The sequence below is a fragment of the Cantharellus anzutake genome, assembly GCF_015039405.1.
Source record: "Cantharellus anzutake strain C23 chromosome Unknown EI90scaffold_15, whole genome shotgun sequence".
Classification (NCBI taxonomy): Eukaryota; Fungi; Basidiomycota; class Agaricomycetes; order Cantharellales; family Hydnaceae; genus Cantharellus; species Cantharellus anzutake.
The window spans coordinates 174,368-194,423 of NW_024066965.1; the positions used below are offsets into that span (position 1 = coordinate 174,368).

The 20,056-nt window shown below is 50.3% G+C and overlaps 7 protein-coding genes across 7 annotated transcripts; 2 read left to right on the forward strand and 5 right to left on the reverse strand.

Moving 5' to 3' along the window:
• Positions 1 to 352: 352 nt before the first annotated feature.
• EI90DRAFT_2848993 (uncharacterized protein) lies at positions 353 to 591 on the forward strand (the record flags this gene model as incomplete). Its single annotated transcript, XM_039053736.1, has 2 exons — positions 353 to 466; positions 526 to 591. Coding segments are annotated over 2 exons (180 nt in total), but the record flags the coding sequence as incomplete, so codon positions are not given.
• On the forward strand, positions 583 to 1,180 carry EI90DRAFT_3144966 (uncharacterized protein; the record flags this gene model as incomplete). Its single annotated transcript, XM_039065211.1, has 2 exons — positions 583 to 973; positions 1,017 to 1,180. The coding sequence occupies 2 exons, from the start codon at positions 583 to 585 to the stop codon at positions 1,178 to 1,180; spliced, it is 555 nt and encodes a 184-aa protein (XP_038918102.1).
• A 4,093-nt stretch (positions 1,181 to 5,273) lies between these two features.
• EI90DRAFT_3014879 (uncharacterized protein) lies at positions 5,274 to 7,089 on the reverse strand (the record flags this gene model as incomplete). The annotated part of the gene is made up of 9 exons (XM_039056830.1): positions 5,274 to 5,545; positions 5,652 to 5,868; positions 5,949 to 5,983; positions 6,107 to 6,171; positions 6,262 to 6,338; positions 6,402 to 6,666; positions 6,827 to 6,848; positions 6,902 to 7,007; positions 7,066 to 7,089. 9 exons carry the CDS (start codon positions 7,087 to 7,089, stop codon positions 5,274 to 5,276), a joined length of 1,083 nt encoding a protein of 360 aa, XP_038918103.1.
• A 2,867-nt stretch (positions 7,090 to 9,956) lies between these two features.
• EI90DRAFT_3049463 (uncharacterized protein) lies at positions 9,957 to 10,889 on the reverse strand (the record flags this gene model as incomplete). Its single annotated transcript, XM_039059696.1, has 2 exons — positions 10,773 to 10,889; positions 9,957 to 10,712 (listed from the first exon to the last, which is right to left on the reverse strand). A coding segment is annotated over exon 2 (475 nt), but the record flags the coding sequence as incomplete, so codon positions are not given.
• On the reverse strand, positions 10,769 to 11,311 carry EI90DRAFT_3121007 (uncharacterized protein; the record flags this gene model as incomplete). Its single annotated transcript, XM_039063358.1, has 2 exons — positions 10,769 to 11,079; positions 11,131 to 11,311. 2 exons carry the CDS (start codon positions 11,309 to 11,311, stop codon positions 10,769 to 10,771), a joined length of 492 nt encoding a protein of 163 aa, XP_038918105.1.
• Positions 11,312 to 13,120: 1,809 nt separating this feature from the next.
• On the reverse strand, positions 13,121 to 15,177 carry EI90DRAFT_3288117 (uncharacterized protein). The gene is made up of 4 exons (XM_039067093.1): positions 14,521 to 15,177; positions 14,430 to 14,457; positions 13,434 to 14,360; positions 13,121 to 13,360 (listed from the first exon to the last, which is right to left on the reverse strand). Exons 1-4 carry the CDS (start codon positions 14,731 to 14,733, stop codon positions 13,356 to 13,358), a joined length of 1,173 nt encoding a protein of 390 aa, XP_038918106.1. The 5' UTR covers positions 14,734 to 15,177; the 3' UTR covers positions 13,121 to 13,355.
• Positions 15,178 to 16,430: 1,253 nt separating this feature from the next.
• EI90DRAFT_441895 (uncharacterized protein) lies at positions 16,431 to 18,456 on the reverse strand. The gene is made up of 2 exons (XM_039067615.1): positions 17,865 to 18,456; positions 16,431 to 17,811 (listed from the first exon to the last, which is right to left on the reverse strand). The coding sequence occupies exons 1-2, from the start codon at positions 18,019 to 18,021 to the stop codon at positions 16,658 to 16,660; spliced, it is 1,311 nt and encodes a 436-aa protein (XP_038918107.1). The 5' UTR covers positions 18,022 to 18,456; the 3' UTR covers positions 16,431 to 16,657.
• Positions 18,457 to 20,056: the final 1,600 nt, after the last annotated feature.

Here is a 20,056-nt window from a genome sequence, read left to right on the forward strand (position 1 = left end):
TATTCTCACGTGATGTATGGCACATGTCACACTGAGGGATGAACTACGCAAGGAGCCGGCAATCCCCGAAACCCGTGGGAATGAACCTACGGTCGTAATGGGACAGTACTTTCCCAATGAATAGGATCAGCAATTGAGTCGGAAACAATCGATCTAGCTTCAAGATCCACATATTCAGCCTTACAGTGATTTAAGATCACTGGAACCGTCAGTCTGTTGACAGATGAGAATCAGGAGCCCTCCACTCTGACATGATGCCAGACTATGCGGATGCATGGCGCCTCAGTCACGTGATTGCTCACGCTTCGGACGCTGCCGCTTGCTAACCGCACATCCCTCTCCCCAGGACGTTATGGCTAATATCGTTCGCTCCGCCAAGTCTGGCAGTGACTGGACACGCATTGAGCTGGATTCATATCATATCACCATCCATCAAGTGGACCACCTTTTGTTCTTTGGCTTACAGGTGAGTCGCGGCGGCTCCGCATTCGTCATTGGGAAGACTTAACGATTTTTACATCATAGGAGTTGCCACAACCTGTGATTGATCAAGAGCTGCTGAACATTCTCGATGCTGACACTATGCAACAAGATCGTAACGCAGAGTTGATCGGGTTGCTTGATCTTGCCATGATCCCCGATAAGGGCGAAACCGCCGTCGCTGATTTTGCCGTCGAACTGTTCAGGGTTCTGGGTTATGTTCGTCGGCAACGATTGGCACGCACGAGAGTGGACCTCTCCCTTCTTATTTGCGGTGAAGAGAGACATGCCAAGACAGATGTCTGTATTGTTGATCGCTCTCAGAATGGTATCCTTCTCCTTGTCCAGGAGGACAAGAGGTTGCAGCAATTGGAGCCAGTCAATGCGCGGGCTCAGCTTGTAGCAGAAGCAGTTGCGGCCTTTAATGAGAACAACGCACAAAGGGAATCCATGGGACTTCCACCATTGGTCAGCAAGGTGAGCCATTTCTTGAGTTGGTTGATTGGTTGACCTAAGCTGGTGCCTACTTCCCCTAGGTCATGCCTGGCATCGTAATGGTTGGCACGTCGCCCGCATTCTTCAAGATTCCCGTCACGCAGACCCTGTCGGATCATATCGCTCATGGGACCTATCCTCCAGCGGAAACACAAGTCACTTATTGCTATCCACCTGTCCCTCGTCCTGCTCGTCGGCGAAGTGAAGGGATGAAGCCTCTTGATAACAGACGCGAGATGCTAAAGTGCTATGAGGCATTCAAAGCGATCGTGGGGTATATGACTTCGACTGTGTCACATGGGAACCAAGGGGTGTCGGCATTTCCCGGTTGAAAGGTATGACACGTTTGTCGGTCAGCAACATTTCAAAGAATTCAGAAGCAACCCAAGCCAATTCATTCATGCAGAAAAGAATGTGTACTCACCTCCACCTTATGCGAAAGGGGGTTTCCTGCGCTTTCTGCCTTTTCTGGCACATGACGATGAACAACGACATAATATTCACTGTTGTCATGCCTGATCACCCCAGGCTTCTTGTGTGGAATCAATCCGCTTCCCCTCCCCGGTCCGGCGTTATTCGATGCTCTTGCGCCCGCCGCTCGGACAGCGCAGCCTGCGACGAGCTTATACGTCGCCGTTCTAGTTAGCACCACCCCATTCTTGAATCCCACCTCCTTATCAAAGTTCGTGGCTCAACAATCCACTTCTCTGTCCGTCTTCGGCAAAGTAGAGGATGCGGTGCTCTTTGATGCTGCATAGAGCTAGACGTATTAATGTCTCAATAAGTCAGCTTCTGCCTTGTTGGAGTGTTTCCATCTTCTGTTGCCTCCCAACATCTTTTCATTAGTGAGCTGGTCATATCAGCACTCTGCTGCAGCCGTTTTTTGGCAATTTAGCTCGCTTACTTCTCGCTATTGCCTATTTTGCTCCTTCCCCAAGATCTGGCTAATCAAACCCTGTTTTGCCCTATCGCTAATCTTGTGAACCAGATTCACTTCTCCCTCGGGCCCAACTCTACTTGTATTCTGATACGAAAGTTCGCCTTAGCAGTCATTCCTTTGTTATCTAATTTGTTAAGTTAATCTCCCCGCTTCGGAGCTACCAATCCACGGTCAGTGAGACACAATTGCAAAAGGTAGTATCGGCCAATGAGGGGTTGTGAATTATTCCATTATAATTAAGAGTAAGGCTTGTGTAGTGGAAGTTCAGACAAGGTAGCCCGTGGATATGCGATATTCGCGCGTAGCCGCAAATTATCTAAAGCCATCTCTCCAACAGGTTTCTCTGGCTGGCCAAATAGACGATCGATGCTTCAGTCATACCTCCGGACAAGCAATGAAAACATAGAGATTTGATTCGCGGAGAATGAAACAATATTTAGGTTTTGGGACGTCATCGACCATGGGAGCTTTCGGGGTTAAAATATTGATAACATTTGGTTCTGGCATCCTTGAGGATGCAACAGGACCAATGCCCCGGAGAACGCCAGCCATGATGGCATCAGCGAATTTAGACGTGAGCATGAAGACATGCACGCGCAGGGTTCGCCCTAGTTTGGTGGTGGTCGTATTAGTGAAATCTCGCTCGACGTCTTGTTAGCGTCCATCTTGGAAGGGTGCTGGCCAATCTTCAGCCACGAGACTCTGAGATCGTGGCCATAAACGGTGTAAGGCGCCAGAAGAGTTAGGGAATGCAAAGACGGGAAGTTCGGTAAGGAAAGAGTATTTTACTGCTGTTCCAAAATATGAGGGCCGTTAAACCTGTCAGAAGCAAGGACCGACGCTGAGGTGCTGCGGAGGCAACAACGTCTCCATGTGTGAACTTTCTTCGAGCTTCGAGGAATGCCGTAGCCGTACTTGCCTTTTCCCTCAACGGAACATCAAGCCCGCTCGCCGAAGGGAACGCCTGCAAGGCCCATCTAGGAAGACGTCAGCGAAAACACATAAACTCCGGAAACGTTGGCACAGGACGGTATCATCTTCATCGAGTCCCTCTTGTAGAGCGAAAATGAGATGCCGAATTCCCGCCTCGCCAGTCCCCCATTCCGTACGAGGTCCGGGGAATTAGATTAATTTACGAGGCCCAATGACTTCTACTTCGCCGATGTTGGTGATTCGTAAATGGGGATGATCAGTACGACGAGTTGATATTAGTCATAATGATTCACAACTCATGATAATCTAAGTCCTTGGGATGAGAAGGGAACTGGATGAAATGAGAGGATTTGGAAACTTTCAGCAACCACCCACAGTGGGAATCAACAATCCCATATCTGGGCCATAGGGCCCTACACAATGGAATGCATACTGGGAGGTTAAAATCGGAAAACAGAACGTGAGTGGGATCGATCAAAAATCGTGAAAGAGAATCGCTCAGAGTTGCCGAGGAAACGCGGAGATCCCCTTAGTGGCGTCAAAAGTCCGGATCGCTGACATCACAAGAGATCATCGCCTCGAGAGCCATCCCCATGAAGACATTGGCACGATGAGTTTTCTCTGGTATCACCCAATTGGGCAATGTTTTATCGGAGGATACGAGAGTAACGAATGCCCGGGAATGTGAGAACCCAGATTGACGGCACCCCCGAGGACCCCCAGAATCAGGACCATAAATTTGAACTTTCGAGCGGATGTGCATGAAAAAATGTGTCAAGTGGCCACCAACACGGCCGTATCATATATCATAGCCGCCCCTGATCCAAATAAGCACCAAAGACGCAGTGAGAAGCGGCACGATGGGGTCCTTACCAGACTAACACTAGAGTCATCCGGCTGACATGGAAGGTGAGATGCCAAAGCGATGGATGCAGACGACACAAACAAAGCGATAAGCATCGGCAGAGAACGAGGTAATTAGGGCAACCAAGACTGAGTGCAGGGAATACCAAAGGTATCGTTCGATTGTGGGGCTGATGACACTCCTAATGGTATGAACATGAAAATATTGTAAAACCAAAACGTACAGAAGGGAGAGACGGGAGACGTGGCAGCTTTTTCGCGTCTAGTTCGATAGTGAGCTGTGATGGGAACGCTGATCGAATGGTCAGAATTTGATACCATAGTAGGATGCTTCTTGGCAGGCCGAAGGGATTGGAGGCTTTGGAATAGTTTAACGCTCGAATCCATAATGCTTCGAAGTTGTGATCCAAACAGGATGGCCGTTGGGATGATAAGGTGAACATCTTGATAATCCCCTGCCTGGTTCTGCAAGGACTGGACGGCCGTGAAGAACGGAAGGCCAAAGGAATACACACCAACAAGTGTAAGAGAGTTGGATGGAGTCGAAAATCCGAGGAAAGGGACAGGTATGGACAGGATAGGGATATTGCAGGCCCATAGTTTTTGTTGGCTAATTTGGGGACCAGGGTGTTTTTGCCCTCCAACGGTTCATCGGTGTCAGGAAATGCCAACCTGCCGATTAGGAGGGAGGGGTAAGGAAATCTTGGACTAGCAGTGTACTGGTACCGTGAAGCGAAATCAATTCCCACCAAAGTGTACTTACATAATTGCTAGAGTGCCACGCAGCAACAGACAGACCTCAGCGGACTACTTCCGGGGTTGAGGCAAGATTCCGGCTGAAAAGCCTTTTGCGCCCTTTTTCCCGTTACTCAACTGGGCGGTCAAACAAACGTTGGTTAAGATATTGAAGATGGGAGCCAGGGCATCCTGACAGCACCGATGCCCCGCCATCCGTAATGGCGGCTTCACTTAGAGTGAGGCATGGTGTTCGTACACTCTAACAAGCAGGCTTGGTATTGCATCTGACCACTCCTTGCGGATGAAGACTTCCAAAACGTGGCGGGAACAAGGACGCACGACAGGAAATCAGGGGGGAATCATCTCAATTGCATCCGGCCTCCGTTGACAATTCAACCATTGGGCCAATCCCAACAGGGGCACCTTAGTTTCTTTGCACAAAATGTTGGAATGACCTTCCCAGAAGATGCCTCCGGAAGGATTACGAATTACTCGCTTGGAAGTAAGCGAAGGATTCCATCGCCAAGCGCGATAGACTCGCCAGGCCAAACCTCGTATTGGAAGGATGATTACGGGCTCAGTAAATAACCTTTCATGGGCGGACCTGGATCCTTCAAAGGTGAGCGATTAGAAACAGATGAGATTTGTCATGCACGCAATTCCGGTAAGCACTTGAAGGAGCGCAGCCTTATATCAGGGCCCAGGATGCTGCCTATTGCGCCCAGTAGTAAGCTTCCTGAGGTTCGGTCGCTGATAGAGTGACTTGCGAGTTCGAACTTCAGATTTTCAATCGCTGCACTAACTGAAATGGTTGCACCCTCGATCAATCGCAATTCGGGGCGATATGGGCCACAGGTTTCCAAAATGGTTCTGCCGCTTCATGGTACCTGCTTGCGGAAGGGACCTGGCCTGCTTTCCTGTGGCAACCCCTTCCACGCAGGTCTACGAATGTCCGTCTCACAGCCGGGTCCACTCTCAATGGTGGCGCATTTGGAGGGCGTGGTTGCACTGATTTGATCAAGCCAATGTCAACGGATGACGTGGCATAGGGCTTGCTCATGGAAACCCTGATGTGACGCCGCCCATCCAATTTGGCTGTGTTTGACTAAAGTTCTCCTACTATGGAAGACCGGAATCCTCCCAAAAGGCGCAGAGACAAGCAAGATGGACGGACAGATGTCTCAAGAGATAGATTACATACTCTGGAAGGGCCTTCGACCCTCCCTTGTGTCTGTCAAAAGAGTCAGAGGGGCAGACTCTAGCGCAAATGCTTCAGGATGTACATCCGGGTCTCTAGCGCTTGATCGGCCCTTGATGAGGATCAGAATCATATGATTGGGACTCAAATCCGAGGGCAGGTAAGATCCTCCTTGATACCCCCTCTCCAGTTCGACCATGATTCTTCGAAACAGGACGTTCTGATTTGGGAGGAGACACAAGTTGTCCCCACGCATCGGAAGCGTGTGTGCCGTTCACTGTAGACTCGACTTCGACTCACACTCTTCCCGGTCCATACTGCTTTCCCTCCCTGGTCTAGTATGTTTCCTTATGGAGTCACTGCTTTGTACTATGTAGGTGGAGAATATCTGGATAGCGCTGAGGCATGCCTGGCAGTATTAAGAGCGTTTCCCGAACAAGAATCAAGAAATTACGGACCTTCCCCTTTGCCCTTACGCTCATCAACATCCTTTCTCAGTTCAAGCAAAAGGACTTTTTTTTTCCTACTTTCAGAGGAGGATTAAGTGGTTTCGGGGGATTTGAAGGCCCATGCTTTTCACGTGTGGAGGAATGCGGACTCTCCCGTGACGGACCTTACGAAGGTGGACCCAATTTCTTGCTGACTTGAGTCTCTTTTCGCCAGCTTGGTTTTCGTAGTCCAGTAGGAAGACTGTGTAGAGTGGTCCTCATTGAGCTACGCATCAAAGCTTGACGCTAGCTGACAGCCTCTGACGACGCGCTTAAATGTCACAGAGATTGTTCCGGATGTGAGTTTTCTTGATTTCTGACTTTCTATCCGTTTAATTTGACATCTTCTAATCCAGGAGTTGAATGAAGGCAAATCTGGCTTAGGGAAATCCGGTTCCTCCTCTGCGCCGTCAACCACGAATTGTGTCGTTCCACAAATCCCCGAATCTCTTCCTGTTGACAGCCTAGAAAATTCCTCTCTCTCACCGTCGATTCCTACTGGACTTGTCTTCCGTAGTGTTTTCGGTGCACTTGTTTATTATAAAAATATCGCGATATCCGCACAATGAACTGTACACTGAGACAGTACATTGTCGCGTCACCACACCCTAATGTACATGCATAGGCACCTGCATCGTTCCTCATTCTCAGAAGCAACCAATGGCAGCTAAAAGCACTAGTACACTGTACCGCCCATTCTTTAAGAAACCATCTGCACGATTCCACATAGCGTATCGATGAAAACGAACAGTGGGACTTCCGTACCTATGTGCGCGATGTTGTCTTTGGACTGAAATGGCGAACTGATAAGGGTATGGGGTATCCTTGTCACTAGGACGAAAAAAGGTCGGCGTTCTCTGTCGAGGAAAGCCTACAATGTGCGATGGTAGAAGTTAGAGGAGAGGAATCCAGAATTTTTAACAACGAACCTCCAGCAAGGTGAATCCTTCCATCTCGAGGAGTTAAGGGTCCTGAGAAACCCTCTGCTTAGTTCTGAAGCTTTAATTAATGCGTTAACATGGTGCGATGAGAAATTAGTCCCGGCTGCACAATTTGCGGCAGACGACATCAAATGGCGACGAAGAGATGCTGATTCGGGGTGCAACCCTTGGATGAACTGAGCTGAAGTCAGCGTTGGGCTTCTGGACAGACGAAGTATGAAGAAATTATAGAATAGCTAGACAGTGACCTAGCAGACCTATGAACGGGGACAGAGGGGTCCTTTGTTTGGTAGAACGCCGCCACACGTGAACAAACCTGTGAAACCTCCTTGTCTCAAACGCCCGCAAACAGTTCAGAGGCAAAGCACGAGCCTTGGAAGTGCTCATCAGTTACGTTGAGACGTGTCGGTAGAGGGAGGAACACCTAGCTAGGGTGCTCGCTATCACCCCTCATCAAACCAACCCTGAAGATGATCAACGTACGTCCATCCCTCTCGCAACGCTTTAGCCTTGCATTTTGCCTCTGGATATTCTGCACACCCCGCAGCCTGTCAAGGAGCAAAATCCGAGCCTGACTTGAAGGACGTTTGTTCTATTATCGTACCGCCATCTTGACCTCGGATCGCGGTGAGAAGTAGGATAGCCCAAACGCGGCTTCTTTATCCGAATGTCGGCTAGGCAGAGCGTACGATGTTTGCTGCAGTAAGATAAAGCAGAAGAATATTGACCATGCACTACTTCAAAGTTTCTGATTTGACAAAGACTGGAGGGTCACAGGTACGCAACATTGGTGCGGCGCGTGAATGCCCTCATTGCAGGAGACATGGGGAATACTACGTAGCTGATTTAGCTACGCCATCAGGTCTCATGTTCGTGCTCCTGCCTTGTTTGAGATGACGGACTCACGCGCGACGAGTAACAAGGACCTCTGGGGATCCAAAACTGAAAATGAGGCGTGCCTTTCGTTATTATCATTTTGTCGCGAGCGCACAGGAGTAAAAAGACGACGGAACGCCTGCAGTCCTCATTTATTACGCGTCAAGAGTCCATAAATCCACGATTTCAGGCCTCCATGATGAGCCCTGAGATCGCATGCTATTCCAAGCACGAGCATCAGCGCCTAGGGCATTCGCAACAGGTGCACCGAAAATTTACAAGGCAAACCTGTTGCCTTAGGGTGTTGCCTGCGGCGAATCCAACCGGAACGGGCAACTGCATCTAAATTGAGTATCGCCATCTTTCTGCAGAGTGCGGATGCTTCCTCCGTGGCACCTACGGTGTGTGCGATCCTTGCATTGTAGTCGCATGAAGTTCAGAGTGAATTATACTCATGGCGGGGGAAGTCATCCCTTTATAGCAAGTGCGGGATTAACATCTCACAATGAGCTCGCTGGATGCTCATCATACGTGTTAGGAGGCCTATCAGTCATCGAAAGGACGATTATCAATTGAGAACGTTCGGAGTGACATAATAAACGAACACGGTCAACTCCGCCAAAAGGAGGCCCTTTGTTTCTCCAATCAGCTTTGGCTAATTTAGACGGTTGACTCGCAAACGAGAAACCTGTTTAGGATGCGCCGGTGGCACGCAGCGACCTTCGATATTTCAAGCGCCACGGAAGCAATTGATTCCACCTATTCATACACCCTTTTCTGTGTTTCTCACCCTACTTGCCGAGATGAAGGTACCTTCGTTGGACCGTTATATGCTCAGACTGCCTTTCTGTGGGGTCCAAATTTTGTGCGGAGATCCAGCAAAGAGATTCTCCTCCTTGCACTGACGCTCGCGCCTCATGATTCGTCATTGACAACAGGCACAGTGATTATTGCTGCTAGTCCCCTAAGCTTCCTGCATACCATGATAGCCAAGTTGCTCAGGCTTCCTATGCTGTACCCCTTTGCTATGCCCAAAATTCAGTTGGCTATACACGGACGGAGGAAGTGATTCTCACTTATGTCGCTCTCCGATGCAGGATTTATTATCCCTGGTGGGCTTCAAGGCTTGTGACCTCAACTGCCCGGCAAAGCACTGCGAATTTGGTAGCTCACGGATGCCGCACACCTTGCCCCGTTTAGTATTTTGCTGCCGTACGCCAGCCCTCGCCTTCCTTCGCTGCTTCCGCCTCTTCCACCCTAGGAAGCCCATTCCCTTGGTCAGCCAGTCATGTCTCTGCACACGGACACCCTTGGGATTCAATTCAGCTCGCCTCGCCTCTCCCTGCTGTCTTTCCGCCTCCACAAGGCCTTTCCAATCGCCCAGCCCGTATTGTCTTGTTTCTGCCCTCGCACTCCCGGTTCGCATTCTTCCCAGACCAGCGTTTCCATATTTTGCCCGCCCGTGTGGTGCCAATGTGCCATCTGTGTTTAGCCCTAGCAATCAATCTCTTCCATTTAAGTTGATTATTTGTAAGGGTTTTTGCCCCGACACCATTGTAGATGGTTAGATGAATTGGAACCGGTATCCAGCGAAGTAAGGTTTATGGGTATTGGGATTAGCCATCTACGCGCGTGCGAGCCGCCTTTCTACCGAAGGTCTACACGGCGGGACACAGTAAAGCGACAAGCAGTAGCGGAGCAGGAAGACAGACCCTGCGATCGCGGATAGTTGTGAAAGCTGCGAAAGGGAGGCACACTTACTGACTCTGAGATATCTCTTCGGAAAATCTTCAAGCGCCGAATTGTTGATGTATAGGAGTACTGACAGAGTTGAGTTTATTCGCCGTAGAAATGAGGGATAATTACAAAGACGTTAAGACATGCGTGTTCCAAATTACGACAATCCTGGGGGTCTCCCCTGGCCAGCGAGAATTCAGGTGGCCTTTCCGTCCATGCGTCCAGCTGGTTGTTACCACTGCAGCCAAGGCGAAAGAAGTATGTAGGGAAGATAAATAGGGGGAAGAACAAAGCTGCTCCCAGGGGAGGGCATTCTTGCCAGCTGCCCTTCTAACAGCGCTGATGAGTTAGCGCCCGTCATAGGATGACTTGGGAGCGGTAAATGTGGTGGGGGGAGTTTGAGCTTGGGAAACGTGGGGAAGTAGGGGGGAGGGTAATACGAGCTACAAGAACTGGGTACGAATTCGAAAGCAAATGGGGAGGGCTGGCAGGGAGGGCCATTCGAAAGTGGAGGTGAAACAAAATTCGACAGCCTCAAAAGAAGCCACGGACGAAGGGAATGGGATGTCTCAGCATGATCAAGACGTGCTGAGAACACGACCAGTTGGCAAGAACAAGCATGCTCAACGTGCAAGGATGACAGGACGGAGTGATCCTCACCGCAAAATTGTACTGACCTCAGACCGTGTCTAGTGCGCGCGAACTTCACAGAACAAGGCGATATATTAATCTGGGTCCAGAATTTCCTTGTGGCAAGAAAGCAGTGGAGGTCCGTAGGCAGAGAGCAACATGCCATAGTTGCATCCGGGTCCCCTTCATAGTGCCCATTCATTCCTTTTCTTCCCCGTCAATCATCTGGTATCCCCGACCTTCGTTCTTCTCTTCAACCACCACTACTGATTGCCGCAGAGTTAGACTCACTGGATGGCCCGCCCGCACGGGGTCGTCTATACCCGTTGTCAATTGTTCTTAGTGGCGCCTCACCTGATATCCTATCCCATGCCATGAGGCTCAACAGGATGCTGTCCAATAAATAGCTGCGCTGATTATCAATGATGTTTGGCGGTGACTAAAACACTCACTGCTTCCAAGAATCGTGACCACGGTGGTAAACCTTCATCCGTATCGCCCTTTTATCACAGCCCGGTATTCTCCTGTCATTGAGGTAGGAATGGGCTACGGTGAGTGTGGCGAAACGCTTCCATCCCGCTCGGAGACAGCTAATAGGGTTATGGCGAAGCAAACGGTCATTTGAGAAAGGCGGGCTGGCTGCGGAATGCATGCTTTCAAACGAGTCCGCCCCTGAAAAGACCTTTTCGGCGGAATGAGAGAATGCGGTGTCGTATTCACGCCGCAGCTCCAGATCTGAGGCATTCGATCCCTCCAGAACTTGATGATGTCAAAAAGTCCCAGGCATTAACACAAGTTGGTCCTGGTCACACGGCTCAGCTATCGGGGAACGGTAACTCCAGTGAGCGTATTTGGTCTTGGCAGATCCTGGAGCCGAATGAGGCTGGAATTCTCGAGTCTCCACCTTCCGGGAACCGCATAGCAGAATGAATATCCCTGATAACGGCGGTGGGTTCGTTATAGCGAAGTCTGGCCAACTTGCCGGGTCCATGGTGCACTATTTGGCGGAGAGCTGGAAAAATCGAAGTCGCATCCATCATTCACATACAACGAATGATGGTGACATTCCATTCAATGGGCTTCGCATAAGGATTGCTGTCTTTGTGCGATGATGCATCTACTGCGAGAATATATGCAACTGAGATGCAGGCGCAAGATCAAAAGCTGCAGTTTCCCCACCAGACGAGATCATGATCGACCACGGCAAGTCAGTACAAAAGTACCCTGTCACAGCTCAGGGGTTTGATACTAAACTCATACCCCAAAAAACTAGCGGATCTAGACGGGTGTCATCGTGTGCTCGGGTAGGAGATCGTGCAACCACGCTCCCTCGGCACTCATTACAATCGACCCTCCAGCATGCCGTCAGAGGTGTCAAGTGCAATATCCACGAAGTCATTCCTGACATCTTAAAATTAAAGACTGGCCGGCAAACTGGAATGACGGTCTCACCCTGAAGCACTATTTGGGCAAGGCGAGCTTGTTTCGCACTACGAGGGGCAGAATTTCTCGTTGACGGGTTGAAGGCTTCGTGAATGCTGCCGAAGGCACTATGATGATCTCTTGAGCCAGCCAAGAGCTGCCTGTTGAGACAGTCACGGCAGCTGTTCACGTGTAGAAAGTAATTCAGCCATAAAATCGCTGCTTCCGTACGCGTCCTTGGAATCATCCCCGTTTATTTGACTAACCATGACGGATTTTTCGTTTTGGAATCGATCTTGGAAGGACACAGCTGAGACAACCGAAATCAAACCTCTTCTAGCCTTAGGTGAATCCGCTGTTGGCGTGAGCGCAAGTTAAGAGGGTCTCGACCTGCGCAGCTTCGACCAATTCACTCGTTCACTTCATGGGGTGTCTTCTCATGTGACGGCCATGGATCTAGCTTTTGCCGTCCAATAGAGCTGAGCCTAATCGCTTCGACCTCCGGGCATTTGTTGACTGTTTCATACCATATTATCGTAGGAAGGGAAATGTTCACTCTCCATCCACTCCAGGACGATCTAATTGGCCGTTCCTGCTCCCCTCGACCATTGATTGACTCACCACAAGTACCGCCACTTTCCCTCGCAATTCTCGCAAGTTCGTGACTATTCGTCCACTTACTTATTGGCTGGACAGACACTCCGGTGCGTCATGGCCGTTTCCTTGAGGAGACTAGTTCGCATTCCGCCGCTTCATTCCTCATGCATGGGATAGGACAAACTTAATGGATTGGCAACAAGAGTATTGTATTACTGCAATCATCACCAAATCAATCAGCCCTAATTCAGCGATGTTCGTCGAGTCGAGTGAACATCTCAGTCACTCCTAATACAAATGCCATGAAGCAGATGGAAGGCCAAAAGGAAAAGCAACGTACTAAGGAAAAATCCAAACCTTGGAACGAGCAGATGGCAATGTTGTTTGGAATGATTGATTTGATGCAGAATAAATGAAAACTAGAAAAATACATAAATCCGAGTGTTGTACCAAAAAATTCAGGCGCAGGGCTGGTAAAATCTGCAGCAACGCAACGGTGAAAAGTAACAAAGTAACAACATTGCCACGCGCAACCGGAAAATCAGCCGTCAAATTCTTGAACAAAAAGGCATACAAGAAGTCTTACGATTACAAGGTCACGGAATACATTCGCCAGTGCTTAGAAGGAAATAAACGGGAGAAGACATGCACGCAAAAAGGTGGACATCGGTTCTAGGCTGCAGTTAGTTGAGATAAGAAGTCCATGAAACAAAGCACACGAATTGCACATGCGCAATATTAAATCACTCAAGATACAAACTGCAGGTCAGGGTGCCAGTTCCGTGAAGAAAGACAATTAACCATTTATCTGGTCGAGCCGCGAATAAGATGATAGGATGATTCTGTACCGTGCCCGGATTCGTGATAACTGTTTCCACCTGCAGGCGGCCACGCGTCTGTGCTTTGAACGCTAGAAGACATCATGCTGTATGTTTCAGTAGGCGGAAATATTTCGGATACCGCGTTCCTGCGTGGCGGACCTAGAGGGGGTGGGGTGGTAGAGGGGCTATTTCGGCTCATGCTATTCGTCGGCACGGGAAGACCAGTAAACTGTGGGTGTTGTGCACGATAAGAAGCGGAGCTTGGAGACGAACCGGATGGATAGTGTTGGGCCTCGGGGTCGTGCAAGGGGAGGTTGGAAACGGTACGAGAAGGACGCTCATGGTGAGAAGGAATGGATGTCATAGCAAAGCCTGGCTCAGATTGGAGAGCTCGACTCGCGTAATATCCAGAATTCCACGTCCCGGACACATCACGTCCCACGTCTGCTCCGGATGTAGAACTCGCGTACGTGTGGTCTGAGCGAGGACGATGAATAGTATTCATATTAGCAGCGTTGTACGCCCCATCATGTCCCGGCTGAACCCACGTCGTATGCACAGGAGAACCAGCTCCTCTCGACTCCATAGCTGGGCTCGGTGAGAGATATTCCCTCTCATAGTAACCTTGGACATGATTGTGGGATCGGTCAGGATGATCGTAGGCGTCGTCACTGACACCAGCACTGCCGATCCCTCCGGCAGAATCGGTCGGATAATCAAGATTACTTCCGTATCTGAATCCGCGGCGTGGACGCGTATTGCCGTTGTCAAAATAGGGCCTGGGGTGCGGGAGGTCCATGCCACTTGATTCCGAGGATGCAGCTGATGGCGTACGTCTGGAGGCCTGCTGGCTGTCAAGAGGAGATCTCGAGTCTTGCCGCTGCTGGAAGTCTACGGCAGATGAAATAGAAGGTGGACTTGAACCAGGTGGTGCGTTTGCTGGTTGAGGGTGGACAATAGATTCGGGAGTTTGACTGGGGCCCGCTTGCAGATGGGAATTGGTGGATGTCGGTGTGGATGTCCTCTTGGTTTGATGTTCATCCGTATTATTCTGGGGAGTTGCCCCAGGCTGCGAGCGCGTCGGTTGTCTTGATCTCCCCCCCTGGATCATGCATTTCTTGTAATTTTTGCACGTTTTTCGATGACGATAGAGATTGGACTTGGTGGGAAACGCGCTATTGCAATAGTCGCAGGGGAAAGCTGGTGAATGAGATGAGGGGGGCACGGAATGTTAGGAACGGATTAGAGGCATGTTCTCAATCGACGCACGCTTTTCACCCGTATGGCTGTAGACGTGCTAGATGATAAAAGGCGCTCTGAGACGATATTCGCCCTGAGAACGCCAGAACCGAAGACTCACCGTCTTAACCGAGCAAGGCCTATCAAACATAAGGCCACATTGTGGACAGGGATATTTTTTGGGGCGAGGTGGTTTTGCTGGTGAGCTCCCCTGCCGCCTTCCACGATGCGTAGGCGGGACGATCGTAAGAAAAAGGGCGTTACCCTGGTTCTGCACACCATTAATAGAAGACGGTGCAGAGGCGCCAGTGGCATGAGACGAGTTTAGAGGCATGGGTGCGTAAATATTTGAAGATGGAAGCGTGAAGGGAAGAGCTGGAGTTCAATGCACCCAGGAGTCAACCAAAGTTGTTTATACCCTTATTGGGGGGGTTACCGAATACCGAGAACTAGTGAAGCTGATCATTCAACATGCACAACCATATAAAGCTCCCATAACAAGCTGCCTGTTGACGTTGTCCTTAGAACTGACGGTGTGGTGACGATGCGTGCGTGCCGTCACGGGGGTCGCTTGGACTTCCTCACATCGACCTGCAATGTCCGAATGGCGAAGCACTGGGCTCACTGATGGGAGCCCGATGGTTCGTCAAACATCCACTACACGCGATGTTGGAAACAAGGAAATTACATGTGTACATCTTCAACTGCGAAACTGTATGGTTTTTCTGTGGTTTCATACTATTTTGGACGACTTAGGGACGTTCGGAGCAACTCCGGCCGTCACAACGTTGGCATTTCTATTTTTTCCCTCATCGTCCAGTCATCTAATTGCTCGATAATCATATCCCGATCTGGCTAGCGCTACTTTGACGCCGAGTTAAAGGGTTTTTAGTTGTTCGTTTGGTATGTTGCTGTTGAGCGCAGGGTTCGAACTGTACCCGGAGGCGCTATGGTGAGCCTTCCAGGAGCATGCCTTACGTGGGGCAAATAAACTCACCTTTGGCCTCCAAATGCATGCAGGGCTCTATTCCAGGTCAAAGAAACGCCTCTGGTTCAATGTTTCTGTGATGCTCCATATCGGGAGTGGATTTGCCTGCTCATTAGCCCATGGCCGCAAGAGCCCGATGTCGAGGGCTAAGTATACAATCAAATCAGAGAGCTTTTGTGGCCCAGAGAGAGACGCAGGGGAAATGGGCCAGTGGGTAAGTTAAACGACCTTTATAACCTCTGAGAAATTGCTTGAAAATGATCCCGCGCTAGCTGGTAATTAGAAGTTTTGTCTCACCTACGCATCTGCTTCTTTCTCTGTCTCGGACTTCGGCATAACCCCCCCAACGTCGACCTCGCCTCGCTCACGTGTCATTCCCCAACCTTGTCTGCACGAGTGTTACGGTACTCTGCTCCCTCAGCAAGTTCAAGCGCAGTGCGTTCGAGGATTCCCCGTTCCTCGCTAATTGCAGGTTCAGTCAAATATATGTTTAGCCAGGAACAATTGAAGCCCTTGTTCTGCTATGCCTTTCCATGAACGTTGTCACTTGGAGCCAGCATTGCGCCTTTTTTTTGTGAACAAGGTCAATACCTTATTTGTGTCATCAGATGGTCTGTAGAATTCGCCCATGACAATTCATTCAAGCAGCCTTCTACCCATTATCCCGCCATGTATATTCATTCGCCGTTCCTCTGCCAGGCCCGACGATGATTCACCCCCCCGCCCACTATGCAGTCGGCCTCCCATCTCTGTCTTAAGGTACTCAATAGCTGGCTGTGAATTGTGAGCATGATCACCCATGTCAAAGCAAACCATATATTCGGGACGAAAGAGCGCCGTCGCTGGCTAACAAGTAGAAGGCATGAAACTCGACAATTCGAGTTGTCGCGCATGGCAACCAGACGGAATGTGTAACAACATAAAAAGTATGCGCAGAGGAACTTGGGTATGGTTGAAATAAAGGAAAAAACAGAGAAATAGGGGCTCGAGAACGATGCGAATTTACAAGTGGGTAATGAAAGAGGAGAGATGCCGCTCGCGATGACCAATGCACCGCGGGCAACGCCACGCCACTCCCAAATTATATACGAACAATACGTAGAGGACGCGTTCAGATATACGCGCAAGACAGATAACGAGCAACAGCAAATATTGGAACAACTCGAAAGCAACGATCGGGAGCCTGAAGTAACACAAGAAAGGGATCACATGAGAACGACGGAATTAATCACATCGATCGTCACGCCGTGTGCCGAGGTGTTCCTCGAATTCAGCTGGAATGAGGGTAACGAGGCCCATTCTGCCATGAATGAGGGTATCGCCCATCGTATTCTCCTGAGGGATGTTGCCCCTCTTGCGGGTGGGGTTGTTGCTGCTGTTGTCGCTGGTGATCGTGGTCGGCAGCAGTTGGCCATGTCCCTTGCTGAGAATACGAAGGATGATATTGGGGTTGAGGGTTGTGCAGCTCGTGGGTTAGACCCCAGTTGTAACGATTTGCATTCCAGCTGCTCTCTTGCGAGTTGAGATCGGATTGGTGAGTCACGCCTGAACTGGAGCCCGCGTGACCCTGGCCATCAGCAACATGGGCGTCTATCACACGAGGTACGTCAAACCTGGCATCCCAGCTCGGTCCCGTCGAGAAACGATATGAAGAAGTAGGGTGGGACGCCGCCATTAACGGCGCCTCCTCGAACGCGTGCGCACATGATTCGCCGTGCCCAATATAGTCATGGTTGATTGTGCGACCCCGGTGGCTGCTGTTCTGGACATGGTACTGATTCACATCAATACTAGTATACCCATGCTGGGATATGTCCATCGTTGGAATAACCTCGATCTCCGAACCTCGATACTGATTGACATGGCTGACAAGTCGATGATGCTCGTCACTAACTGTTGCCAAATCTGGGTTGGAAGGCGACTGTCTCAAGGACGACGGAGCGGTGAAAGCGTGACCTTCCCCAACATAGCGTGGATGATGGGCGCGATGATGCTCGGGGTGCATACCCGTGTGAGCATGATCGAGCACATGATGCTGCGGGTGATGATGATGATAAGGACCATCGTTGATAACAGGAGCATGTTCATCACGTTCAAAGTGGGGGATGGTAGAGCTGTCGTTGTTTTCGACGTGGATACACTGTTCTGTGTTATAGTCTTGTTCATCGTGCGCGAGCTCGCTAGGCGGGCTAATTAATTCAATTTCAGGCTCAGGAGTAGGTGTGTGATGATGACGGCGACGACGACGTCTAGGGTAGAACGCCCTGGGGTCTTCATAAACGAAAGAGAAGCTCTGAGGAGTGGCAGTGAGAGACTCCTCCGGAAAGAGGGCAACTCTCGCCAGACGAAGGGGGCAGGTCCTGTTGTGCCTGTAGAGATTGCTCTTGGTCGTGAAGGGGCGATTGCAATCATCACAAGAGTGAGCTATGAGTAGAAGTGAGATCTTGCGACGTGATTGGGGAGAATGGACGACCTACGTTTCTCGCCAGTGTGAGTTCGGAAATGCTGTCGTCGCCGACGAGGGAAAGGGACTGTATCAGTAAAGCGGGTTCTGAATGTTTGCTCGCTTCGCTCAACATACATGACGTAGGGAACAGGGTCTGTCGAAAAGAGAGCCACAGAGCTCACACCCATACCTCTTAGGACGGGGTTTGGCTGGGCGCTTCTTCTTGGACCCGGACTTGGCTTGTCGCTTGGTGCCCATTTCCAGAATGGAGGGTAAAGTGCGTTGAGCGGAGTGTGAATTCTCAGCAGCCTAGTTGGACGAGGCAGATGATGAACTGTCGAGCGCCCGCAAGCTCGCAAAAAGGGCGTGTGCTGGGGATGGACGTGCGAGTTTTTGTAGCAAAGTGAGCGTGGGGGCGTAGGGACACCCTTTCCTCAATGGTGCGAGTGGATGTATCCGTTTTTCCGCCCACCTAACTAACCATCTCCTAGATGGACTTCGCCGGGCATCTGTGATCTCGGATTCAGGGTACCTTGCAGACTCAAAAGAATTTGTATTGTACATAAGGGCATCGTCGGTCTCTGCATGCCTAACGCGCTCTTTCATGATTGGCCTCATCCCTTCACGTCGAATCGCCTAGCTCCTCTCTAAAAATTCGAGGTGACGGGTTCACCCTGTCCTCATTCACTAGATTGATTTGTTTTCCCAGTTCCCTTGCTCTGTTTCGATTCTCTGTCCTGTATCTATACTACTGGCGTACCTGGTTTTCTTGAAGCTTCCTTGTGCGATGCGCAAAGGAGAGATGGCACACCACTGGGCTTGCTTATGGAGGCCCGATGGGATGTCACCGCTCAAGTGCGGGCGACACGAAATCGGCAAGCTTAGCTGATAAGAGGGGAAGGGATCAGTGCAGACGCGACAACGCAGAGAGGTGAGTTATAAAAGTCATTTACCGCTTCTCTCCTTGTTGTGTGAACGAGGGCGGGTCCGTCTTGACTGTTCAGGAGATGTAGAGTGAATTGTGATTCACCAGAGGGATGATTCGCATCGTCCAACCAGTTACCGTTGGCGCTGAGTGATTACCGTCATCCCCCCATTCCCTGTCACTCCCGCCAGCCTCCAAATCGAGTCCCCATAGTCAATGAGCTTACTGACGTACATTTCGTATTCACTAGCTACGCACACCTGCCCAACAGCACACACGTTCCTACGTCTCATTTACCTTCGCAGTCTTCCTTATTCTCCTCAAGGTCAGCCCTCGGACTAGGTTGGTTCCTTCCTTTCAGGCACCTCCTTCATGGACCAAGTCAGTTGTCCTTGAAGTTGGAGGAGAGTCTGGTGAGCCCCGAAGGTGTTGGCTTCGACCCCACTTAAAGTCATCAGTTCCTCCAGGCGCTCCATGCTTCGGAATCTCCCAGTTGAACCCTGGATCTCATCATGGCGTTCTTGAATCACCGCAAGGATGATCTGCGAAACGAGCTATCACCTCGGGCAGGGGAAATCCATGTGCCGCCCGCAGATCCCTTTTGGAAAAAATATCCCTCGCAAAGGTTGGGTTCCAACCTTTTGCCTCAAACCTTTTGCCGTTTACATAATGCCTGCCCTTCGCCTGCTTGTAATTTCGCATTGTCCTGCCAACTTCCGCTCACTTGCCCCATGATTGCAAATTTTTGGACTCGTTGAACTCGTTGCGGCTATGGTGTGTACCGTCAGATCTTCTTCAATCGGCCGTGCGATCTTCGGCTAGCGCGCTTTCAGGGCGAGCGCAAAGAGAGCACGCTTCTGCTTCACACACACCCTCCAAACACCTTCACGACCGATGAAACTGGTGATGTAAGTGTTGATAACCCCAAGAAGCTGGGACTGCAATCTCAATCCCCAACTCCCATCATCACCATTGCTCATAATGTATCGTCGATGGCCGATCTTGATCCCGTGGTTGTCTCACTAAACTGTTTCCGGCTATCTCCTTTGCGTGTCGTGCCCCCATGTGCGACGCATCCTCCACCCATGACAAGTGGTTGACATCACTGATGCGACGGTTCGGATAAGCGCCTAATGAAAATTACTCCCGTTGAAAAATTCCATCAATCAGCAAGTGTTGGGCCTCGAACCAGCAAACTCCTTCCTCTTTGGGATTCATGATAGCCTCCGCCTTATCGCCCCGATGGCCAGATGACCCAGGGTCAAATCCACATCTGGTCCAGAGATTCGGTCAAGATA